The sequence below is a fragment of the Phascolarctos cinereus genome, unplaced genomic scaffold (genome assembly GCF_003287225.1).
Source record: "Phascolarctos cinereus isolate Bilbo 61053 unplaced genomic scaffold, phaCin_HiC Scaffold_2;HRSCAF=192, whole genome shotgun sequence".
Lineage (NCBI taxonomy): Eukaryota > Metazoa > Chordata > Mammalia > Diprotodontia > Phascolarctidae > Phascolarctos > Phascolarctos cinereus.
The window spans coordinates 405,221,953-405,245,198 of NW_027555625.1; the positions used below are offsets into that span (position 1 = coordinate 405,221,953).

The 23,246-nt window shown below is 36.5% G+C and overlaps 2 protein-coding genes across 3 annotated transcripts in view; one reads left to right on the forward strand and one right to left on the reverse strand.

Moving 5' to 3' along the window:
• Positions 1–1,437: 1,437 nt before the first annotated feature.
• Positions 1,438–11,018, forward strand: CUNH5orf58 (chromosome unknown C5orf58 homolog). The gene is made up of 4 exons (XM_078149093.1): positions 1,438–1,479; positions 2,365–2,451; positions 5,895–5,992; positions 10,760–11,018. Exons 3-4 carry the CDS (start codon positions 5,899–5,901, stop codon positions 10,912–10,914), a joined length of 249 nt encoding a protein of 82 aa, XP_078005219.1. The 5' UTR covers positions 1,438–1,479; positions 2,365–2,451; positions 5,895–5,898; the 3' UTR covers positions 10,915–11,018.
• A 6,198-nt stretch (positions 11,019–17,216) lies between these two features.
• LCP2 (lymphocyte cytosolic protein 2) overlaps positions 17,217–23,246 on the reverse strand; it is a 68,285-nt gene continuing 62,255 nt past the window's right edge. For both annotated transcript variants that reach the window (XM_020992325.2, XM_020992324.2), the window contains exons 18-21: positions 22,391–22,485; positions 21,001–21,078; positions 19,695–19,850; positions 17,217–17,877 (exon numbers count right to left, since the gene is read on the reverse strand). In XM_020992325.2, the coding sequence (XP_020847984.1) occupies positions 17,755–17,877; positions 19,695–19,850; positions 21,001–21,078; positions 22,391–22,485 (452 nt within the window). In that variant the 3' untranslated portion in view covers positions 17,217–17,754. The remainder of the gene's footprint in view (positions 17,878–19,694; positions 19,851–21,000; positions 21,079–22,390; positions 22,486–23,246) is intronic.

Below are 23,246 nucleotides of genomic sequence, written 5' to 3' on the forward strand. Positions count from 1 at the left end.
TTGAACTAAAGAACAGCTAAATTTCCTACTCGTTCTAAATCTTGTGATTCCTTTGTAGCATGATACGGAATAGTGGACAGAACACTAGCCTAGGTGTCAGTAGGCCCAGATCTGGGTTCTTAAATCCGCTGGCTTCTTTCAAGGAAGTCATTTCAGAGCACCACAGTGGCACAATGGAAAGAGCACTGTCCTGGGAGTACGGAAGAAGAGAAACAAGATTTTTAGAAGTCTCTTCCAGCTATGAAGTTCTCAGATTCCAGATTCTGCACAAATCCTACTATTGCACAATATCAAAGTACCTTTGGGACCACCCTGAAACCAGTATTTTTAAAGGAAAAAATTGAGACCCAAATGACTTGATTCTCAGACATCTCTTCTTCCGTAGCAAAACCCAGACATTATCTTAAATTTAAGACTTTCAACACCATCCCTCTCTTTCTACCTATACTGTCAGCCAACATCTGTCCAGTATTACTGTTGTCATCCTCAGAGGCAGAAAAGCAAAAGGAGAGGAGACAATCCCAGTCCTGCAGAGCCGTGTATTAATTGGGGAAATAAGGCGAGCATATATGAAAAATGCTGTCGTGTGAGCGTAGATGCACACAATAGACACATACATATATGCAGGCATTCTTATACAGATACACCTTTGTAAATACATACACGCACATTTATATATGCACACATGCACAATATACATATATGTGCACATACGTATACTCACATACCTACACATATGATTTAATCATCTCGACCACCCTGTGAGGGAGGTGTCATCATTATCAGCACTATTTTATGAATAAGGAAACTGAGTCACAGAGAGGTTAAGTGCAGCTGGGTGGACAGTGAATGGAGCACCGGCTGGGCCTGGAGTCAAGACGACCAGACTTCAAATTCTGTCTCAGACACTGTGTGAACCTGGGCAAGTGACTTAACCCTGCTTGCCTCAGTTTCCTCGTCTGTAAAATGAGTTGAAGAAGGAAATGGTAACCCCCTCAAAGAGTCATGGAGAGTCAGACACGGCAGAAAAATGACTAAGCAATAGTAAAGCGACGTTGCCTAGGGTCACAGAGCCAGTCAGCGGCAGCATTCTAACTCAGGTCTTCCTGACTCCAAGCCCCTCCCTCTAAGCACCCCGCACCTACTCGCTTTAATAGTTATTTTAGTTACAGGAAGTTGCCGGCCTTCCTTGTAGGAAGCTGGAGCGTTGGGGTCAGAGTTGCTCTGTCCCCTTGAGGCCTGCTTTGCAGGCTGCGGGAATTTTGTCAGAAAAGACCAGAGAACTGGCTCACCCTCCCTCTTGCCTATTGCACTTAAAGATGCACCAGGAAAGAGGCCGGGCGTAGGCTGGACTACAAGCCCCAGCATGCATCGGGGCAGAGGGAGCGACCAATCAGAAATACTCAGGCCGCCCAAGATCCCGGCATGCTCTGGGGGGGGGGGTGTTCAGAGCTCTCCTCAGCGTGGGGCGGGCAGCAGGTGGTGGCCGTCCCTGAGGGGCGGAGCGGGGCCTGGTGGGGCGTGGGAGGAAGCTCAGACCGCTCTGCAGGCGGGAATCGACCCTTTTAGGGTTCAGGTTGTGCAAAGGCACGGCAGAGTAGCAGTCTACCCGGATACCAAGCTAGTAGTTGTTCCGCGGGCAGGCCCCGCTCTCATCCTCTGGGCCAACTTCCTTTGACAGCCGGGGGGGGGAGGGGCAGGGCGGGGCGACTGACCTCACTGTACCCCTGTAGCCCCAAGATTTAGAAAGGCTTTTTCTCACAACTGTATTGTGAAGGAGGTAGGGCGAGTAAACCACCCCTCTGCTCTAGGTTAGAGTGTCGAGGGGCCACCAGGTAAAGTCGCGTGGCCGCAGCCCGAGTTCCACCAAGCGGCAGAGCCAGCGCTTAAATGCCAGGTCCTGTGGACCCTGCTTTGATTTCTGTTCGTTTTCTCCACTCGTGACCTATGAGGGAACTTCCGGTGTGGAAAGTGCCCCCACCCGTGGAGATAAGCAAGCTCAGTTAATTTGTGGCCTGAGCTGCCGCCTTGGGGTTCAGGGAAATCGCGTTTGTGAGGTAGCCTTGAATTCAGCATTGTCCCAGTTCGAGGCTGGAGAGGCTGCCGGAGGCCGCCGGGCAAATCCCGAGATCTCGCAACTCCTTAGGGTTTGAGCAAGCAAGCACTTTCTGGTCCAGAAGTGTACCAGCTCCAAAATGCACGCGTGATTTGTTTTAAAGGAGGGGAAGGACGGACGCTGGGAAGGAGGGAGCGAATTGTCCAAAATCAAGAATAGGCTTCTTGGTCAAACTAGGACTAATTATAATCTTGACTGATAACTAATTAGATGTCCTTTCCCTCTTCCTACCTGTGACTCCTCCGTAGGCTTTTGTACACAGCGGATGCGCAAACTCCATTGTTGTCTGCGCTGCCAACCTCAGACAGCTGAGAAAGTGGTTCTTCAAGTGCCAGGTGCTATACAAGTGTGATCTGTTATTGTTAACCAGATTCTGTTGATTGTGCTGAGAAAAAGGTGCAGAGGCTGGCTGCCCTGCTGTGTGTGACCCAGCCAGGTTTCAAAGCATGAGCCGCTACGAGGCTACACTCGGATCTCCCCGCCGTCTCTTTGTTCCGCAACTCTTACAATCCCTTTTAATAAAGTAAAATCGAGTGGGAGAAGAAGAAGCTTGGGATGGACTCCAGGGGAATTTCCCCTCTCCAGCCCATTAGCTGCCTATGGGGCCCTCACCTTGTGTGTTCTTCAAATCTGATGATAGGATGGACAGTGGCAAAAAATCAACGGTCTGGGAGTTAGTAGATCTAAAAGGTCCCTAATTAGCTGTAAGGTTGAGCAAGACGTTTAATTGTTCTTTGCCTCAGTCCCTTTATCTGAAATAATGACAATTATATAACATGCTTTTCTCAGAAGAAGCCTATGAATAGGTAGTTGGAGTATTAGTATTTCCATTTTAAAGATGATCAAAGAGAGTCTGAGAGTTTGTGTCTGGTTACACAATTAGTAAGGGAGGAGCCAGAATTCAGACTCAGGTCACTGACTTGTAAGTCTATGACTTTCTACTATCTTATCTTGTAGCAAAAATAGAAGAATTGGAGTTCTATGGCCCCTTCTAGTGCTTTCATCCTATGGGTATTTATAATCATCTTTCTGATTTAGCATGCAAATGCAAGTAAGTTGATTGTCAGTCCTCGGGTATTATTTAAGAATCCATGAGTGTGAATACTTTAAACAAAAATTAAGGGTGTAAGAAAAAAAGAATTTTTTTTTTACAGATATTCTTCGACTTGAAAATTGTATATTTTAAACAGTGGGCTATATATCCTCATGGTCAATACATCTGACCCAGGCAGAAGACAAAAAAACCAATTCTTTGTACTAAAGTTTAGGTTTTTTTTTTCACAATTATAATAATGATCTGAGACAATAAGCCTAAAACTGTGTATCTTTTGCTCCTAACTACAATATATTCTGCAGGGAAGACAGGACCATGTTTTGCACTTTAAAAAATTTATAGATAGGGATAGTGTTTGTCTAGAGTAGGCATCTTTTGAATGCCTGTCAAATAATTGCACTTGAAATGAATGAAATTTTTATGCTGCTGAATTTTTCTTCTAGTTGGAACATTTATAAATTATATCACCAATGGAAAACCTAGATTAAATATGTAATTGAATATACAATTAAATATATAACAAAAGTCTTTTTGTTTGTGCCATTCAACTATAATAGGTGATAGTTTATATTATTAGTAATTGTATTGTGCAAATATGTATTATAATGATAATATTATTAGTATCTAAAATCTAAACTATTATTTTTAATGACAATTTCCATTGTAATAGCCCCATCTTGTGGCAATAGTTTGATTTAGAGAGAACCTCATTAATAGCTTTTATTGAAAGCATCTCTATTTCCCCAAGTACCCATTTTAGAAAACTAACTAGCTATCTTTGATTCTTTTTCTTCCTCACTTGCATTATAAGATCGGTTGTCAAGTCCTGTCAGTCCTACCTCCACAATAGTTTATACCCGTTCTCTCCTCACACTGCTGTTAACCTAGCTGAGAGCCGTATTTCCTTTTGTTTAGACCAGGTGGGCAACTTGCAGCCTTGAGGCCACTTGTGGCCTTCTAGGTCTTTGGGTGTGGCCTTTTGACTAAGTCCAAGTTTTACAGAACAAATCTCTTTATTAAGGGGATTTGTTCTATGAAGTTTGGATTCAGTCAAAGGGCAGCACTTGAGGACCTAGAGGGCCACATGTGGCCTCGAGGCACAGGTTTCTCACTCCTGGTAGGCTATCTGAAATGGCCTCCTAATTGGACTCTGCCTTTAGACTCTACACTTTCCAATCTGTTTTTTCACATAGCTACCAACATTAACGTATATGTCAGACTATTTCAGCGCCATGTTAAAATCTACCACTGGCTCCTTTATTGCCTATATTATAAAACACAATCTCCTGAGCTTAGCATCTAAAGCTTTTTACAATCTGATTCCAGCTTAGTTTCTTGACCTTATTCATAGGCTACTAACTGTTCTTTAATTTCATCTTGCCCTCTCCCACTTCCATGCATTTACGCAAGCCTGGAATATTCTTAGGAGTGTGCTGAAGCCAGCTCTAATCTGGGAGAAACTTAAATTTTCATTGTGAGCATTTTTATTTCAGAAATCAATAGTTACTACAAAGAGGCTAGATAGATTGTTTCGTTAATTGTCTAGACTTAAGTGTTAATAATGCAGATTTACCTTAAAAATGTATGCATACATTTTAGTCCCAGAGAGTCTGGTCATTGAACATTTACCAGTATGCCCCTTAATATACTCCTTCAGCGTCTCTGCCTGTTGAAATCTGACATTTCTTTTATGGCCTAGCTCAGAGACCACTCTTCCAGTAACCTTCCCTTCTCCTCTCAGTTGAAAGTGATTTCTTCTTTCTTAAATTTTCTTATAGCACATTGCTTCAATTTTTCATTTTTCCCTAGTATTTCTACCATGTATTGTACTTTTTTGTGTGCTTCTCTTATCGGTATTAGATTTTAAGCTCCTAGAAGCCAAGGAATTGGTATTTTTCTTCTTGGTATTCCCCACTATATTGCAGAGTGTCTTGCGCTTAGTAGATGCTTAATAAATGTTTGTTAAATTGAATAACCTATTTAGAAGTATTTTCATTTGGAAAAATAATGTACAACAAGATGGCATATATTATGACCTCATAAAAGATATTACTTCAGTTTTCTCACTTAGATTTCAAAGAAAAACACTAAAAAATATTGTTCTGGGTTTGAAAATTAAATTTATTGATATCTTTTGTTTTTTAGCATCTTAATTTTTGAAAATATCGCTCTTCCCTAACCTAGACAAATATCTCTTATAACAAAGAATTTTTTTTAAAAAGAGGGGGAAAAAGGCAATTGAGCAAAGATAATCAGCACATTAGCCAAATTTGACAGTATATGCAGTGTTCCATACTAGTAGTCTGCCACACAAAACCAATGCCATGCTAATACCATAGTTCCATATCAGGGAGGTACATGTTTTCATCTCTTCTTTAGGCCCAGGCTTGGTGATTGTAATTAAACAGTATTCAGTTTCATTTTTATTATTCTTTCTAATTATATTGCTGTTAAGACACACACACACATACACACACACAGACATATATATATGTAGTTATGCTTGTTTTCCTCTGAATTAGTTCATAAACCTTCACATCTTTGCCTGAATTCTATTATTTCTTGTAATAATCTATTATGTATAAACACATATCCATATATATGTAGATATATATTTCAAAATTTCTTTGCCAATTCCCCAATTAATGAGCATCTGCTCTAAAAATATATTTGAAAGTAATTTGCAGTATTTCTATCTTGTCAATTTTTATTTTTATTTTTCAGTCAAATGTTTAAGAATTACATTGCTGACCAGAAATTCAACCTGAAGGCTCTAATTAAAAATATAGAAAAAATTTCTTTGGATCTGAAGAAGATGGATGGTAAGAATGCAATCCCTGAAAATCAAATTGCTTGTATATTATTGTTAAAAAGAAAAGGAGAGTCAATGTGTGTCTCTGCTCTGCTTAATTAGCTTATTTCCCCCTTCCTACAATTGTTAAATTTTGGGGTCAAAAGGTATTCTCTTTTGTGACTGAAACAGTGCCACAAATGAAGTTGTGCCAAATTAATCATCTAATTACTGAGTTTTAGAGCTGACAGGAAACTAAGATGACATCTGATATTTGGCTAGGAATCAGGAGGTTTGGATTATAATTATGGATCTGCCACCAAATAGCTTGGGACCCTGGATAAGTCACAACCATTCTGAACTTTAACTTCCTCATCTGAAGAAACCAAATGCTAAGATCCCTTTCATTTCTAATATTCTATAATTCTCTCTTATTAGTTATATATTCTTCATCTGATACAATAGAGCTGTTTATGTAAAATTTTCAGAGATCAGATTTTACACTCACCAAGTTAACTAGATTACCAAAAAAAAAAAACCCTTACATTGAAGTATTTTTTTGTAATTCTAATCATTACTCTCCCCCTACTTTTTCTAAATTCAGATTCATATAAACCTGGTTTTCTTATGACAGTTTCCCAATCAGAGACTAAAATAGGAGAGGCTGGGCAAAGAGCCAGTCAGAACATCCAGAAGAAAGACAACACAATGACATCTACTTTGCAGTAGGAGCAGGACTTAACCTTGACTCAGCAGGGGCCCATTCTGGCATTGAAGGGGGAGACAGAAACTAGCCACTGCATCCAGGGTTCATGAGGGCGTAGAACTTGGACCTAACATAAACTCCCAATCTAGAAACTGAAGCTAAGCATGAATAAACAGAAGAAAACTGATACAATTATGAAATGCAATGGATAAGAGAATCCCAAGATAAAACCCCCGAAGAAAACAACTTTGCAATGATTGCAAGTAGAATCTCAGAACAAAGAATAGACTGGCAACAAGGATTCCAAGAGTGTATGGAAAAGATAAAACAAGAATTGAAACAAGAAATAAAGAATGAAATTAGCACATTTAGAAAGAGAGAAATAGCTTAGAAAAGAAAGTAGAAAACCGTACCAAAGTTGTGGACACTCTGAAAAATAGAGTGGAGCAAACAGAACTCTGGTTCAATAAGAGAACAAGAAATATTTGGAGTAAAAAAAAATGAAAGATTAGAAGAACAAATGAAGTATCTTTTAACAAAAACAACTTACCTGGGAAATAGATCAAGGAGAGATAATTTAACAATCATTGTACTTTCTGAAGACTATGAACAAACAAAAACTCTGGAAACTGTGTTTCAAGAAATAATAAAAGAAAACTGCCCAGAACTTTTTAGAATCAGCTGGCGAAATAAAAATAGAATATACAAGTCACCTCCAGAAAGAAGCCTGCAGTTGAGCACACTCAGAAATGTCATAGCCAAAATCCAGAACTTCATGATCAAAGGAAAAATACTGCAAGTAGCCAGAAAAAAGAAGATATCAAGTACTAGGGTGCCACAGTTAGAATCACATAAGGTTATGCAGCCATTAAGGAAAGAAAAACTTGGAATACAGTATATCAAAAAGCCAAAAAGCCCAACGATAACATATCCTGTAAAATTCAGTGTAATCATACAGGGCAAAAAATAGATCTTTAATATGACAGTGGATTTTCACATTCCTATTGAGAAAGCCAGAGCTGGGTAGAATCTTTGAAACACAAACATAGCAAACAAGAAAAACCTAGAAAGTTAGATTCATTTGAACAGTTTGAGTGGGATAAATGAGGATCACATTTTTTTTGCCTACTGATGGGGGAGAAGAGACATTCAGAACCCCATTGTCTCCAAGACACTCCAATTACCTGAAATTGAAACTTAGGAAATGAGTGTATTGGTTTTGTGTTTTTTTTTGTTTTTGTTTTTTTGTTTGTTTACCATCAGAGTAAAGAAAAGGAAGATAAAGTGAATATACTAGAATACACTAAGTAAAGTGAGAAAGAAGAGGAGGTAAGGAAATTAATATTATCTCTTATGACTAGGGTGTGTCAAAAAATACACAAATTGGGAGGAAAGGATAGAAGGAACAGCCATTTATTTTATGAACCTTTCAGTCTTATCTGAACCACACCAAATAAGGTAGAACACATACAAGCTTTAATGTTGAAATACTTTATAACTAACAGTAGAGCAAGTAGAAAGCGAGATAATTAAGAGTAGATTGAACTGAGGAGGAAATTGTCATAATCAACATAAAATTCATTTACAACGGCCTAGTTATAAAGGAGGAATTAAAAGAATAGTAAGAGAGGATTAGACCTGTCTGATTTGGATGAAGATAGAAAAGACAAAGGAGTGAGATCAGAACACTCCAATTATGTTACTAGTGTTGATCCCATTACCTTTCACCACTTTTTGTTGTTGTTTAGAATAGAATTTAATATGGATATGATGGATGAGAAAATGTAACTAATAGTCATAACTTTGTGAATGAGATGGACTCATAAAACTGAAGGAGATAATGTAATGATGACAAAAGCAGAATCTAACTGCATTTTAAAAATAAGTATAGTTGAAACAAAGATTCTCACAAAGATAAATGATAGGCTAAAGAAGAATTCTTACACTTCCAAATGAATTTTTATAAAAGCAGGACTGGCAACCATGATCTCAACCAGAACAACAGTAAAATTGGTAATAGATCAAAAAGATAAATAGGAAAACTACTTTATACTTAATATATAGTATGTTTTATTTTATACCTCCTTATGGTTAATGAAACAAAATAGAAACTTAGTATTTATTCACTGAATAACAATTCTAAATACTTAAAAGAGAAGCAAATTAACTATAGAGAGAAGCAAAACAAAATGAGAATAAACTTAAGCAAAGAGGAAACAGAATCATCACTTCACAGGTAATATGATGGTTTACTAAGATAATCTTTGATACTCAACCAAAAATTAATTGAAAAAATTAACAACTTCAGCAAAATAGCTGACCATAAAACTAGTGACTATTTTGATGAATTACTAATGCAATTAACCTGAGGAGATAGAAAAAAAGGATATTCAGGATAACTATAGATTATCTAAAACTTATGGGAATCAACCTACCTATCATTGTATATGTAATACTTCATTAAGTACAACTATAAAATACTTTGCTGAAATAAAGAACAACTTAAATAATTGGTCAAACATTAATTCCTCATAATTGGGTCATAGCAATATAATAAAATGACAATGCCAACTCAATTTATATATTTAATGCCATAGCAGTCAAAATAGTAGGAAGAGGTTACTTTAGAACTAGATAAAATGATAAAACTCATCTGGTGGAATAAAAAGTCAAGAATTTCAAGAGAAATAATGAAGAAATAAGTAAAAGATAAAATGGAGGATTTTGATTACCTTAAATTGAAAGCATTTGTATGAGCAAAATAAATCCAATTAAAGTTAGAAGAAAAGCAATTGGGAAGTAATCTTTACAGAAAATTTCTTTGATAAAAGTCTAATATTCAAGATACACAGAGAATTGATACATATGTTTACGAATAGGAGCCAGTCTCCAGTAGTTAAATGGTCAAAGGATATTAAAAAAGTTCTCAAATGAAAAAAAGAAAACTGTTGACACAATATGAAAATGTCTTTCAAATACCTAATGGGAAAAAAGCAAATTGAAACAACTTTGGGATTCCCACACCCACTCATCAAATTGGTAAAAATTACATAGAAAGAAAAAAAGAATTGTTAGAAGCATTGTGGGAGAACAGACATACTAATGTAGTGTTGGTGGAGCTCCAGATTGGTTTAGCTTTCTAAAAAACAATTTAGAACTATTCCCAAAAAAGTCACTAAACTGTATGTACTCTTTGATCCAGCAGTACCACTATTAAGGATCTCTCTCCCAAATAGATCAAAGATGAAGGGAAAGAGAATATAGTAATCTTTTTTTAAAAACAAAGAACTGAAAATAATATAGAGGCTTATCAATTGGAGAATGGCTGAGTGAATTATAATATATATATATATATAATGAAATATTATTTTGTCATAAGAAATTGTAAATATGATGAATTCAGAGAAACATCGAAAGACTGATTTAAATTGATAGAGAGCTAAATGAGCAAAAGATCAACAGAATAAATTCTGCAATGACAACAATAATATGAAGAAACAAAATTTTTAAAAGCTTTTGGACTTTGATCAAAATAATGAGGAATAATGACTTCAAAAGACTGATAATGAAACATACCTTCTATCTCTTGACAGTAAAGTAAAGGACATGTACTAAAGAATGAGATTTGCATCCTCAAACTGGCCAAAATGTTAAGATTACTTTTACTGCACTATGCGTATTTGTTATGAGGGAAAGTTTCTACATGCATTGATAGAATAGCAGTAGTAAGTTAGTGGGTAGGTAATACACAATGAAAGAGCACCAGCTAAACTTATTTTAATGCAAAGAAGAAAAGATGCAGAAAGGGGATACAAATAGCACTTTGTATGTGCTTTATTAAATTTAAAACATACATATAGGTATAATATGTACGTATATATAGATATATAAATATGTGTGTACACACACACACACATATTGAACAAACCACAAGTTTACTTTCTTATATAAGCCTTTTGGTTTTTTTTCTTATATTGAAAGGTTTGCGTTTGTTGATCATTGTTTATAGTAAAAGTTATTGAAGAATTTAAAAATGTAAACTAAAACTATGGAAATATGGTTAATGACTTCAGTAATCTTTTTTCTATACAGAGCTCACCAAGTTACTTCTGTGCGACCTTATTTTGCATTTTAGTCACCCTATGAAGACAGTTACAGCAAAAGTAGAAGAAAACAACATTGTTTCTGAAGAGTTTAAAATATCAGATCAATTAGAATTAGTTCCTACTTTGAGCAATGATGTCTGACATGTTAAAAGGCAAGAATTTCCCATTTGTTTCCAAATTGTTAAATTATATGTATAAAGGTAATTGAAGAATTAAAAAAAATGAGGCTGTTATTAAAATTTTTATTAAATGTTAACTGATTTGGAAAGTTTGTGTTGTTTGGTAGTGCTTTCCTTTTCAACTTTTAAACAGTGGTTAATTTTAACTGTTGTGTCCTTTTAAATAGTAGCTAGGTAAATGAATGACATAAAATTGTCCATGGGACAAAGAACTTGATCCTTTATCCTAGGGGTAGCTTTAATCTAGCTTGAAGTAGAAAAGAGCTACCATGATTACTAATGATGGACCTATTACATTTACTATTTTTCACTTTTGGCAATGATGTCCAAAATTTTGTTCTGTTTGTCCCCAAATTCACCTTCCAAACATTGTCTCTACTAGTTAATTTGAACGACATAGTACATTGGACCAAATGCTGGATTTGAGGTTAGAAAACCTTGGTTCCAGTACTGTTTCTGCCATATACCATTTTTGTGACATTTGCCAAGTCATTTAATCTCTCTGGGCCTCTTTTTCCTCAACTGCAAAAAAAGAAGTCTGGTTTAGTGATCTCAAGTAGTACACTTATGATCCCCTTTTGGTATCATTATGTTAACAGATGAGTAAAACAAAGGGACTTATAAACAAGATGAGCTCACATGTAACTAAAAGTTCATTGACACTGTACAGTTCTGCAGCCCGTCTACATAATAAACCCCCCCCCAAGATCACTTTCCCATTCTTCTCTCTTTTGCTATTTTCAGGTGTATTGTTTTCCCCCACTCTTTCCATTCTTCTTTTAAGATCATCAGAACATAACAAAATATCTCCCAGTCCATCTCTTAACTTAGATTCTCTCCATGAACCCAAATGATCCCCTAGGTGGCACAGTGGATAGAGCACTGGTCTTGAAATCAGGAAGACTCATCCTCATGAGTTCAAATCAGGCTTCAGACACTTATTAGCTGTGTGACGCTGAGCCAGTCACTTCACCCTGTTGACCTCAGTTCCTCATCTGTAAAATGAGTTAGAGAAGGAAATGGCCAACCACTGTAGGATCTTTGGCAAGAAAACCCCAAATGGGGCATCAAAGAGTCAGACACAATTGAAATAACTCAACAACAGCAAGAAATCCAAATGGCGACAGAGTTCTGTCATCTCCCCGTGTAAGAATGTGAATGGTCTAACCTGACTTAGGCCCTTCTGCTTCTCTATTACGTTTTCTACTCAGCTTCAGTCTTCTCATCAGGAATACTTGGAAGTCCTAAGGTTCCATTTTCTCCCTGTAAGATTATACTCAGCTTTGCTAAGTAAGATATTCTTGATTGAAAGCCTTGATTTTTTGCCTTCTGGAATGCTGTATTTTAGTCTCTCTGCTCCTTTAGAGTGATGGCTACTAAATCCTGACTGTGGCTCCTTGGTACTTAAATTCTTTCTTTCTGGCTGCTTGCATTTTTTTTTATTTGACCTAAAAGCTCTGGATTTTGGTTATAATGTTCCTGGGGAGTTTTTACTTGGGAATTTCTTTCAGAAGGTGACTGATAGACCTTTACAATTTCTACTTTGCTCTCTGTTTGCACTGGAATGTTCTACATGGGGTACACTCCTGGCCAGACCTTGATCCCAGTATCTGTAGAACTCTCTGACTTTCTCTCTGTGCTGCTCTGGGCTAGAAAAATGATTCACTGTTATTTTTTTTCATGAATTTCCTGATCAGAATTCAGTCTGGAACATTTTCTAGATCTTTATGGAAGAGGTTCAGTGGGGTTCTTACTGTTCCCCAGTCATTTTCCAAGATGGACTTTCTATAGAAGGTAGCATTTGAGCTGAGATTTGAACAAAGCTAGGGATTCTGAGATGGAGGTGAGGAGAGAGTGCACGTGAGGGATGGAGATGGGAGATGACATATTGTGTATTGCAGCATGTTCAAGACACCTGGAAACATAAGCTACAGGCAGATTAGGAAGGGATTTAAAAGCCAAACCGGAGTTTATATTTTATCCTACAGGCAGGACAGAGTTATTAGAGCTTCTTGAACAAGGTAGTAACATACATGATCAAATCTGCACCTGAAGAATGTCAGTTGGTGAGCTATGTGGTGGATGTATTAGAGAAGAATAGTCCGATGGCAACAATCCAGGCAAGAGGTGATGAAGACTTGAACTAGGGCAGTGGCTACGTGAGTGAGGAGAAGGTGACAGATATGAAACGTGTTATGTAGACTATAAAACTTTGGAACTGGTTATATGTGAGGGCTGAGTGAGAGCAAGAAGTCAAGGATGACTGAATTTTCAGAAATGGGGGATTAGAAGTATGTACTGCCCTCAGTTGAGATATGGAACTTAGGAAGAGAGGAGGATTTGGAGGTGGGGGAGAAAAGTTTTGTTTTAGACATGTTGAGTTTGATATATAGTCTTCAAATTTTTAGAGGATAATGTTCCTAGAAAATGGTGTAAGGGTAAAAAACGTGAGTTTTGTTACACTGAACCTATGCAAAACAGGGAGTTAGGTTCTTGCGACCACGAAAAAGTGATCTTTTGCTTTACTTTTCTGTATATTATTCTTTATAACAAAACATTTATTCTGGTAATGTGTACTTTTCCTAACACAGTAGCCATGAAATGATCAATAAAATGTAGGGGAGAGGATAGGCAATGCTGGACTGGACAGGGTGGGGCAGAGGTGGTCTCTTTTGGCTTTGGGGTTGAAAGGTTCCCCATGAAAAGCACATGCCTGGGGATATGTCCCTGGCCCAGTCAGCCTGGAATTCCTGCAAGGAGCAGCTCAGTCTGTTAGGTGTGCTGTGCTGCTTCCCTTCACTAGGCCCACTGGCCAGAACATTTGAGAGCCTAGTGGGACAGTTAGTGGAGGAGGTGGGATACACTCTGGGAAGCCTGCAAGAGGGTGGGGGTGACCACCCTCTCATTTACCCACAAACTTAGCCACTTTTCCATTTTTTTCAATTCCTTCATCCCCCACGTGAGAGCTTACTTTAGCACTTTCTGGAGCAGGTTCATGAACACTTTTATGAATGCTTCCCTTCTTTTTGCAGATATGAACACGTATACATCTCTGCTGTGCATAGCTGAGAATGTGGGCAAGGTTGCCAACAAGAAAGTGAAAATGAGGTTACTAATAAAATCATGTGAATGCTTGAAATCACAGAAGTTAAATGCCCTAATGTTGAAGATTGCCTGTAGCTGTAAGACATCTCTTCAGTAGGCAGTTGGTAGTGTGAGAGTGGAGGTCAGAAGAGAAAATGATCTTTAGATCTGGTGATCATCTTCATAGAGGTCATAGTTGAGCTGATCGTAGTTGATTAGACCTCTGGGAAAGAGTGTATATAGAAAAGAGGGTCTAGGATAAAGCCTTGGGATATAATAGAATGACCGTAATTGAAATTTTACTTGTTAAAGTCCAAGATCTTGCAGAGTTTTCTCTGTGATGATTCTGGAAAGCTTCAAGAACCCAGAGTCACCTCTGTTCCATGATGAGGAATCAGATTAATATTTTATTTGCTGAAAGTACAAGTTATCTTCAACTTGGTGAGTGGATTTTGTGGCTATATACTGAAGTTTGGTGGTAACAGTCATTGCACTTTGGGACCATCTTTTAATAAACACCCTTCTATACTCTAATAAATTTTTTTTAGTACAATACTTTGATGTATTTGTGATCTCATGGATATGAATACTCCTTCCAATCATACAATTCATTTACATCTCCTCATCTTGTTTGACTCTTGCCCATGTCCCATGAAACCTCTGTGAGAAATCCAGACCTATCCAAGGACTGTTAACCTTTGTTGTATCATGGACCCCTTTGGCAGTCTGGTTAAGCCTAGACCCCTCAGAATAATGTTTTTAAATGTATTAAAATAAAATATATATGATTGCAAAGAAAATACATTATATTGAAATGCACTTATGAAATAGATTTTAAAGTTTGCAGACCCCAGATTAAGAACTACTAGAACATGATGTAACAATCAATCTTTTACTCTTCGCATGACTGGCCCACCACCTACTTTTCTGTTTATATATCTCTCTGATGATGTCTTTTATATCACTTATCCCACACCATAATTCCTTCACACCATAGTGCAGCCTAGTCATACTTACCATGGATCTCATCATTGTCCTTTGCTGACCTGCAGCTTTAATTCCTTGAAGACTTTGGAAGACTTTGGTTTTTTTAGCCATAAACCATCACTGGAAGAATATTAATGTATTAAAAAAAAACAAAAATAGATAAGCTTTTGTTTTAGGGGAGAAACTTGACATTATTAAAAGCACTTTTAAACTTTCTAAATGCAGTCTAGCCCTCTCCTCTTCCTATTCAATTTTGGTCCCACTTCATTGTGTATCTTCAGAGTCTAAGCCATTCACACACATGTACAAACATGTGCATACATATGTATATACACACATTTGTGCATGTGTACATATATTTATGCATGCACACACATATGTGTGTGTGTGTACACTGATGGGACAGTCTACTTTAGACAGTAGGTTTTCATTACCTTACTCTTCCTAGTATAGATCATTAGGATGAACTCTTCTGAGATGTGGAGAAATCACTTAGAAGGATCTATAGTGTTGCAGGACTTGACAATAACAAACATATGTGATCTTATTACCTCTAGGGAATCCCTCTTGAAACCACTGCACTCTAAATGTTGGTCAGTATGTCTCCATGTTTTGTACCATGTTTGATATGCACAATTCTGGTCAACAAACAAATTATCCCTTTTCTTTGAGGCATGATATAAACTTTTAATATATTTATGGAAGAAATCTTGTCAAAGAAGGGCCTTTAAGATTTCAGTATTCATTACCAAATTAAACGCATTTTTTTAATAATCCCAAAACCAGTAAGATCTTGTATTTAGCATACCTTTCGATAGCAAAGAGGTGGTCTGCTTAAGAATATTGTTTGTGAAAGTCTGCCTATACTCACATCTTCGTTCAAAACCCCTTTGTGTATATACATATTTGTGTGTGTGTGTTTATGTATATATACATATATATCTATGACCATACACATATGTATATACATATCTATAATTCTCAAAAGGAATTTTTAGAAATGTGAAAGTCTGCTTTTAGGCTGGCATCATAGCACAGTGGTTACAGAGCTGGTCCAGGACAGACTGCCCAACTCCTCAAGGTTCTGGGCAGCTCTAAGACTGTAAATTGCAGAGCAGTTACCCATAAGCATTGGTAGAGGAAAATTCCACACATTGAGTTCTCTCTATCAATAAAATTACAAGTTTAGGGGGGAAATGATAATGTTAATGATGTAAGCAAGCTAAATTTCGAGGAAGGAAGATGGTGTTTTACATTTGGGAGAATGTTCTTAGAGAAATTTTTCAAAATCCTCCAAAAGCTTTATAAGGAAGTGTAAGCATAAGGGGTGTTTTTAGTGCTTTAAAAGAGTCTTCACTGAATCCTTCACAGCTGCCATGCAATGAAATAACAGACAAAACTTCATATCAATCACAATGGAAGCACAGATCATAGAACTATCATAAAAAGTATGTTTTTAAAGGCCCGATTTCCATAGTGATAAGATTTCTTTTTCTTTATACAATATTTCATACTATGATAGGCTAGCTAGGGTATATCCTTCCTTCTCTCCCACTCTTCCTCGTCCCCTCTATGTAGGCTAGTTTCTTTGCTAAAAGCTAGGGAAGCTCTCTCCAAGACTTGATTGGTCTAAGGGGCTGAGTTTCAAGCCACTTGGCTATAGACACAGCTTCCTGGTGACCTTAGGTCAGGCGTAAAAAGGTTCCAATACTGCCTGGAGTCACACACATTCTGTTTCCATCTGGAGGGAGAGGGGCCAGATCTACCTGAGCTGAGTGCTATGTCCTTTATGATTATCCTTCTGATGCTATGGCTAAGTAAACCTCCCTTCATTAACTGTTCTAGACTTACACTACCAGAGGACCACTCTGAGTCAGGCTCAGTCTGTTATGTAACACCTCAAACGCTGAAAAGCCCTTGTTTTAATGAGACCAGACACCACAATGGGAGGGAATCCCTGATTCTTCTTGAAGGATGTGCTTGCAAAAAAAGAATAACATACAACTTAGAATTCAGCTCACCCATTTTTAGTTAGATAAGCAAAATATAGGTAATAATTTTAGAATTTTTTCCTTGGGTTTTTAATCTTAAAATTTTCCTTAAAACCAAAAAAAAAAATAGGATTATGGGCCAAGCAATACATGTTATACACAAACAACAATATAAATTAAAGGAACAGATTGAATCCAAACACAGGGGGAAAAAAGATGCCTTTTTATCTTTTAACAACAGTAACAAATGATCTATGTTTTCAAACTTTTGAAATTACTGATACAAATAAAGTTTAGTTTCAGATCTTAAAGATTGCTATTTATTGGCACAAGTTTTATCTATAATAGAAATAAATTTGTGACATATAAACTTTTGACCTCTCAACGGAATTAAGTGTTAATGTTTGCTGGAAGTTGCATGTAAAATACACATTAGAAAGGTGTTCAAAAATACTTATATCTAATCTGTATAAGTTGGATTATTAGAGTTCACTTGAAGTGTGAACATCATCATTTATGCAGTTTTACAGACATTGAAGAATAATAAATAATTGGAGATCTCATCCTTAATATTTAACTTCCTTTCAAAAACATATTGAAATGAAAGGAATAAAACGTCATTTCCAATAAAACATAGGTTTTCTGCTTAGTCTGAGGTCTCTGTCCATAGTCTTGCTGGTGGTAGATCGCCTTCCTGTGCTGACAGATGAGGAAGAGACTGGTATTTACTCGATAGTTTCCTAAGGAAACCCCGCAGCATGTGTTAACATGCACTGGTTTCTGGAGTCTCGGTTTTTTCCATCAATAAGCAGAAGTGGCATTTTCCTGAAGTAGTCAATGATATCTGGCACTGACAAAAAATCCTGAAGATTTAAAAACAGGGAAACATGTTCAGGATTGGAATTAATACCAGTAAGTACCGGTAGTAGGCAGGCTGTCACATTTGTGCTAATAATACTAATAGTCTTCTGTTTAGCATTAAACTCTTAGCAGAGCATCTTGAATAAATCTTATTTTCCCATCAATCTCCAAGAAACCACTCATGATATACAAAAAAGAAATTACTTTTGAGCCCTGCTTAAGTTGTTAGTTTCCTTGTTATGCTTCTCTATTATACAGCTATTTACTAGTTATCCCTCAATAATAGTATTGTTTTGGGTAAAGATAGATTGACTAGATATTGGGAAACCATGTTTCTCAGCCTACTGACTGTTATCTGGACATATGAAATTAAGCAAATTATTTAGCCTCTCTGTCTTTGTTTTCCAATCATAGACGGGGGATAGTAATAGCTGTCTTATTACCTCTCTGAAAATAATATTAGGTGAGATTACATATATCAAAGAGCTTTGAAACATATAGTGCTCTATAAATAGCATAAGGTACTACCATTAGTATAGTTAAATTTATAGTCCTAAAATAATCTCATAGGATGAGTTTTTTAAAAAATTTATTTCTTTTATGCAGGACTGGACCTAACTTATACAGCTTCAATAATTTGCATTTATATAGTACTTTGCTGCTATAAAGCAGTTTAATAATATATTCTTTCATTTGATCCACACAACAACCCCATGTTACAGATATGTAAGTGTTATTGTCTCCATTTTTTCGCTAAAAAAAATCGAGGGCAGTGTCACAGTGCTGCTAAGTGACGGAGCCAGGACTGGGCTCTGCCTTTTGACTCATATCTATTTCCTTCCCCCCCCCCCGCCCTTATGCCATGCTATTCTTTGAAAAACATTTAGGTTTATCTATACGGACTCAGATATTTGATGAAATTTTATTTGATGCCCATCTACATGGCAATTACAAAAATACTTCTGGGGCAAATTGATAACGTTATAGGCATAGCATTTTACATTCTGAAAATATTCATCGTTCTCAACTTTTGGAACAGATTGTCATGCTTGGGGTGGGGCGGGGGGAGTAGTGAGATACTTCCTATTCAGGATAAGTCCAATATCTACAAATATATCCATTCCTTTTCTGCAAATAGCAGACTGACCGAGGCACCAGACAGTTCTAGGTAGAACCAATAAAGTGGCTCAGTAGAGAGTTAGAAAGATCTGAGTTCAAATCCAGCCTCAGACTTGTACTACCTCTGTTACACTGGATAAGTCACCCAGTCTGTGTCCTCATGAGTGAAATAAGGGGGTTTGGACTCTGTGGCTTCTAACCTTCCTTCCAGCCATAATTCCATGGTCCTTTGATAAATGACAAGCCTGGGAACTTCAGCCAGAGGGAAGAATAGGAAAAAAAGTTTGACAATTTTAAGATAGGCAAACCCCGAAAGATAGGAAACAAGCATTTTCATAACTACCTAATCAGCAATTCTGCCATCATACTCATGTGCCCTTCTCCTAACTGTTCTATCAAAGCCTTTTTAATATGGATTTTTTTTAGGAAGGCCTAAAATCCCGGAAATTTGCAGTAGTATAACTATTGATTATAGAGATTGGTTAAAAAATAAAGAATATTTGTGTTTAGTAACTCAATGCCTGGCACATAGTAAGCACTTAATAAATGTTTTATCTAATCTAATATTCGTCTCACAGAATGAATTTCAAAGAATGTGTGAAGTATTTTGCATTTCATGATTCCATATCTGTTTAATTTTTCCAGAAAATTAGTCTGAAAAGGAGAAATCTGAGAAGTTATTTTAAAAAATGTTCATTACCTCTTTCCCTCGAAGCCCAGTTCCCAATAAGTAAACTTGACTTTGCTCATTGTAACGAATCTGAATGTTATACACTTTATTTTTGTACAACACCATGAGTACGTATGGGTTGGTAATTGTTTTCTTAGAGCTGTCTCTCACCAGGAAAGTGCCATCCTAAAAGGAAGTGTTGAAAGAAATTTTTATTATGACCTTAGGAATAGGTGTCAGTATTTCTGTAGCACTGATGGCAAGGGGCAAACGTCTAGAATTCAGTAGAAGCTGTCAGTAGAGAATTCGCAAGGGAAATTCAGACTCCTGAACTGTAGGCAAAATCTCTACATTTTATGAGTTTCATTATTGGGTTCATTTACTCAGTGAAAAATATATAGTGCAAACAATTGCAGAGGGAATGGCAAGACCAGCTCTCTTGAAATCAGTTCAACAACAAGGACCCACTTTTAAAAATATTAAAGATTTAGGTGGGGGATGAAGAGGGAGCAGGAAACGATACTGATTTCAACCACTAGCAGTCATCTGATCTGAATCTAGCATTTTTATGGCATATTTGACTGTGTTTAGGTTTTTGGTAAATGGAAATCGGCATCTATACCCCAGTAGGATTTAAAGAGGATGGTATCGCACAGGAACTCAGGTGCTTTGACTTGCTGGTGTGAAGAATTGCCTTCTCGTGGGGAAGATTCAAGAAACATACCATTCATTCAGTAAACATTTATTAAGTACTAACTAGTTGTCTCCATGCACTGTCTTGGGGGCTGACAGAATACTAAGATACATCCACGTGTATAGATACATGCATCTTTTTATGCATATGCATATCATGATCCTCATATCCAATGAAATTATAATCTCTTAAGGGAGCTTACTACCTAATAGTTAATCAGTTAAAAAAATGACACTGCATAGTTGTCAGAGTGTCAAGAATTTAAGTAAGTTCAGGGTTACAGACAACAGCTTTTTTTCCCCAATATTCAATAAATCAAATGAGAGCTATTTTTTGTGAAAATAAGATACAGAGTAAATATCATACTTGAGAAGGGAATTGATGCTGGTTGCATTATACTATTTATTAGTCTATATCTGTATGATCCCAGTTGCTAGTCAAATACAAATCAGTTCATTAAAGGGAAAATTAATTACTCAGACCAGTAGTTTTAATTGAATTGACCTAGGAGTATTAGGTAAACACAGATTAGAATTATGCTTAATTTTCCATTTGTGTATACTCTTTTAAATGGTATCATGGCTAAAGGTATGTTCATTGACCCTCTCCCAACCTCATCCCTAGCAAATGTTAGCACTGTACCTTGTTTATTTTCCTAAGAGCAGCTTCTGCTTCTGTTCGAGTAATGTATGATACATACCATTCATTATTCATTGAGTTCTGAAAATTTCAAAGGAAAAATTTGCAGATGAATAAACTGCACTGATATTGCTAATATAGCAGAGTGAAAAATTATAAGTGTTTAAATGGTGCTTGGTCCCACACAGCTTTATGTATGTGAGTTATCAAAAAAAATCCCTATAAATTGAAATGTTTTGTTCACAAAATATGGAATTGTTTCATTTTTAGAAACATAGGGTGAAGCACTGTCATAGGAACGGAGAGAGTACTAAGATACATACATACATATATATATATATATATATGTATATCATGGTCTCTATATCCAAGGAAATTTTAGTCTCTTAGGGAAGCTTAGTTAATAAAATCATGATATTCTATATTTATCAGAGTTTCAAGAATTTGAATAAGTTCAACAGAACGCATTTCATTTGTACTTTCACCATGACTACCATGACAAATATAAATATGAATTAACATTCACTCAATAAAGAACTTTGTTGTTGAGTCATTTTCAGTCATGTCTGTCTCTTTGTGACCACTTTTGTGGTTTTCTGGGCAAAGATATTGAAGTGGTTTGCCATTTTCCTTTTCCAGCTCATTTTACAGATTAGGAAACTGAGGCAAATAGGGTTAAGTGACTTGCCCAGGGTCACATAGCTAGTAAGTGTCTGAGGCCATATTTGAACTCAGATCTTCCTGACCCAGGCGCAGTTCTCTATCAATTGCACCACCTAGCTGTGCAATATAGAACTTATAAGGACACTATTATAGACATATACAATTATGTACATACAAGTGTGCCAACAAAGAAGATGATGAAACTAGTATAAATAATTAAGGATTCTGCCAATACTACAAGCCTGAAAATGTATAGAAATAGTGAATAATGTTTTCTCTTCTGAAGAGTGGGAACAGGGTTCCCACTTTGTCAGACGGGCTTTGTATTTACCAAAATTTAGATGAAACTCAGAGGAGTCCAGATAGAGAAGAATTCATTTTTTTTTCCATTCTATATCTGGAATACCTTGTTAATTTTTTGTTTTATAAATTCACCCACAAAATGATTTCAAGGCTGTAGAACATTGCTGCCAAGCTCAAATAGAAATGGGGGCTACTAAATTGTATATAAGGATCCCTATGGGCTTGCATTGATTTAGAAGACTGCAAACTAACGTTATGTTTTATTGTATTGTTATTCGTATTGTTAAGTATCTCCTCATTTCATCTTAGTCTGGTTCTGAGGACACTTGAAAGTGTTGCAGTGGGTGTTTGTCACCTCTGTTGTAGAAAATGAAAATGGATTCAAAACTAGTCATACAGAGAAGGACTTGAGGGTCATTCTCCCTACCTCGTCATCCCCAAGAGATGGTGGTCGTTGCCTAATTGGAACTGGCAAGGGTCTTCCCTCAGCTGGACCTCTGGAGGGTGGTCTGTTGATAGCACCTTTAAAATTATAGATGAAAACTTATCAAGATAGTCCATTCACTATAAAATTTTTAATACTTCTGATAAATCATATTTTATTTTCCTTAAATACCATTCAAACTATTCTGATGAATATTCCAGGTGTCAGTGATAAAAAAAATATTTTCTGTAATTTAGAAACCATAGTATCCGCTTAGATGCCATAATTCAATTCTGTTTATCATAGAATGAAGAAAATATAATCTACAATGATCTTCCAGATGTGTATTTTTAAAGCTACTAGTAATACAAGCTATTTATCATTTTGATCACATGCAAACGAAGATTTCACTGCATTGTTGAGGGGACTGATATTTATATAAAACCTAGTATACTATAGGTTTCTGAATGTTACGGTAGTAATAATGCAGTAATAATGCTTATTGAAAGTTATTTTTCATCGTTTTATCCAAATAAAAGTTGTTAGCCAAAGTAGCATGGAATTATCTTTGACAATATGTTTCAAAGACATTAGTTTTTATTCTGTTTTTTTAGTAGCAAGGCTACCATCTCATTCTTCTCCAACTTTATCAGTTAGGTAGATTAGTAGAGAGAACATTGGATCTGGAGTCAGGAAGACCTGGGTTCAAATCCCATCTCAGACACAACTAGCTTTGTGACCTTGGACAAGTCACTTAACTTCTGACAAATAATAGCACCTACCTCTCAGGGTTGTTGTTTGGTTAAAATGAGATGTTTGTAAAGCACTTTGCAAACCTCAAAGAGCTACATAAATATTA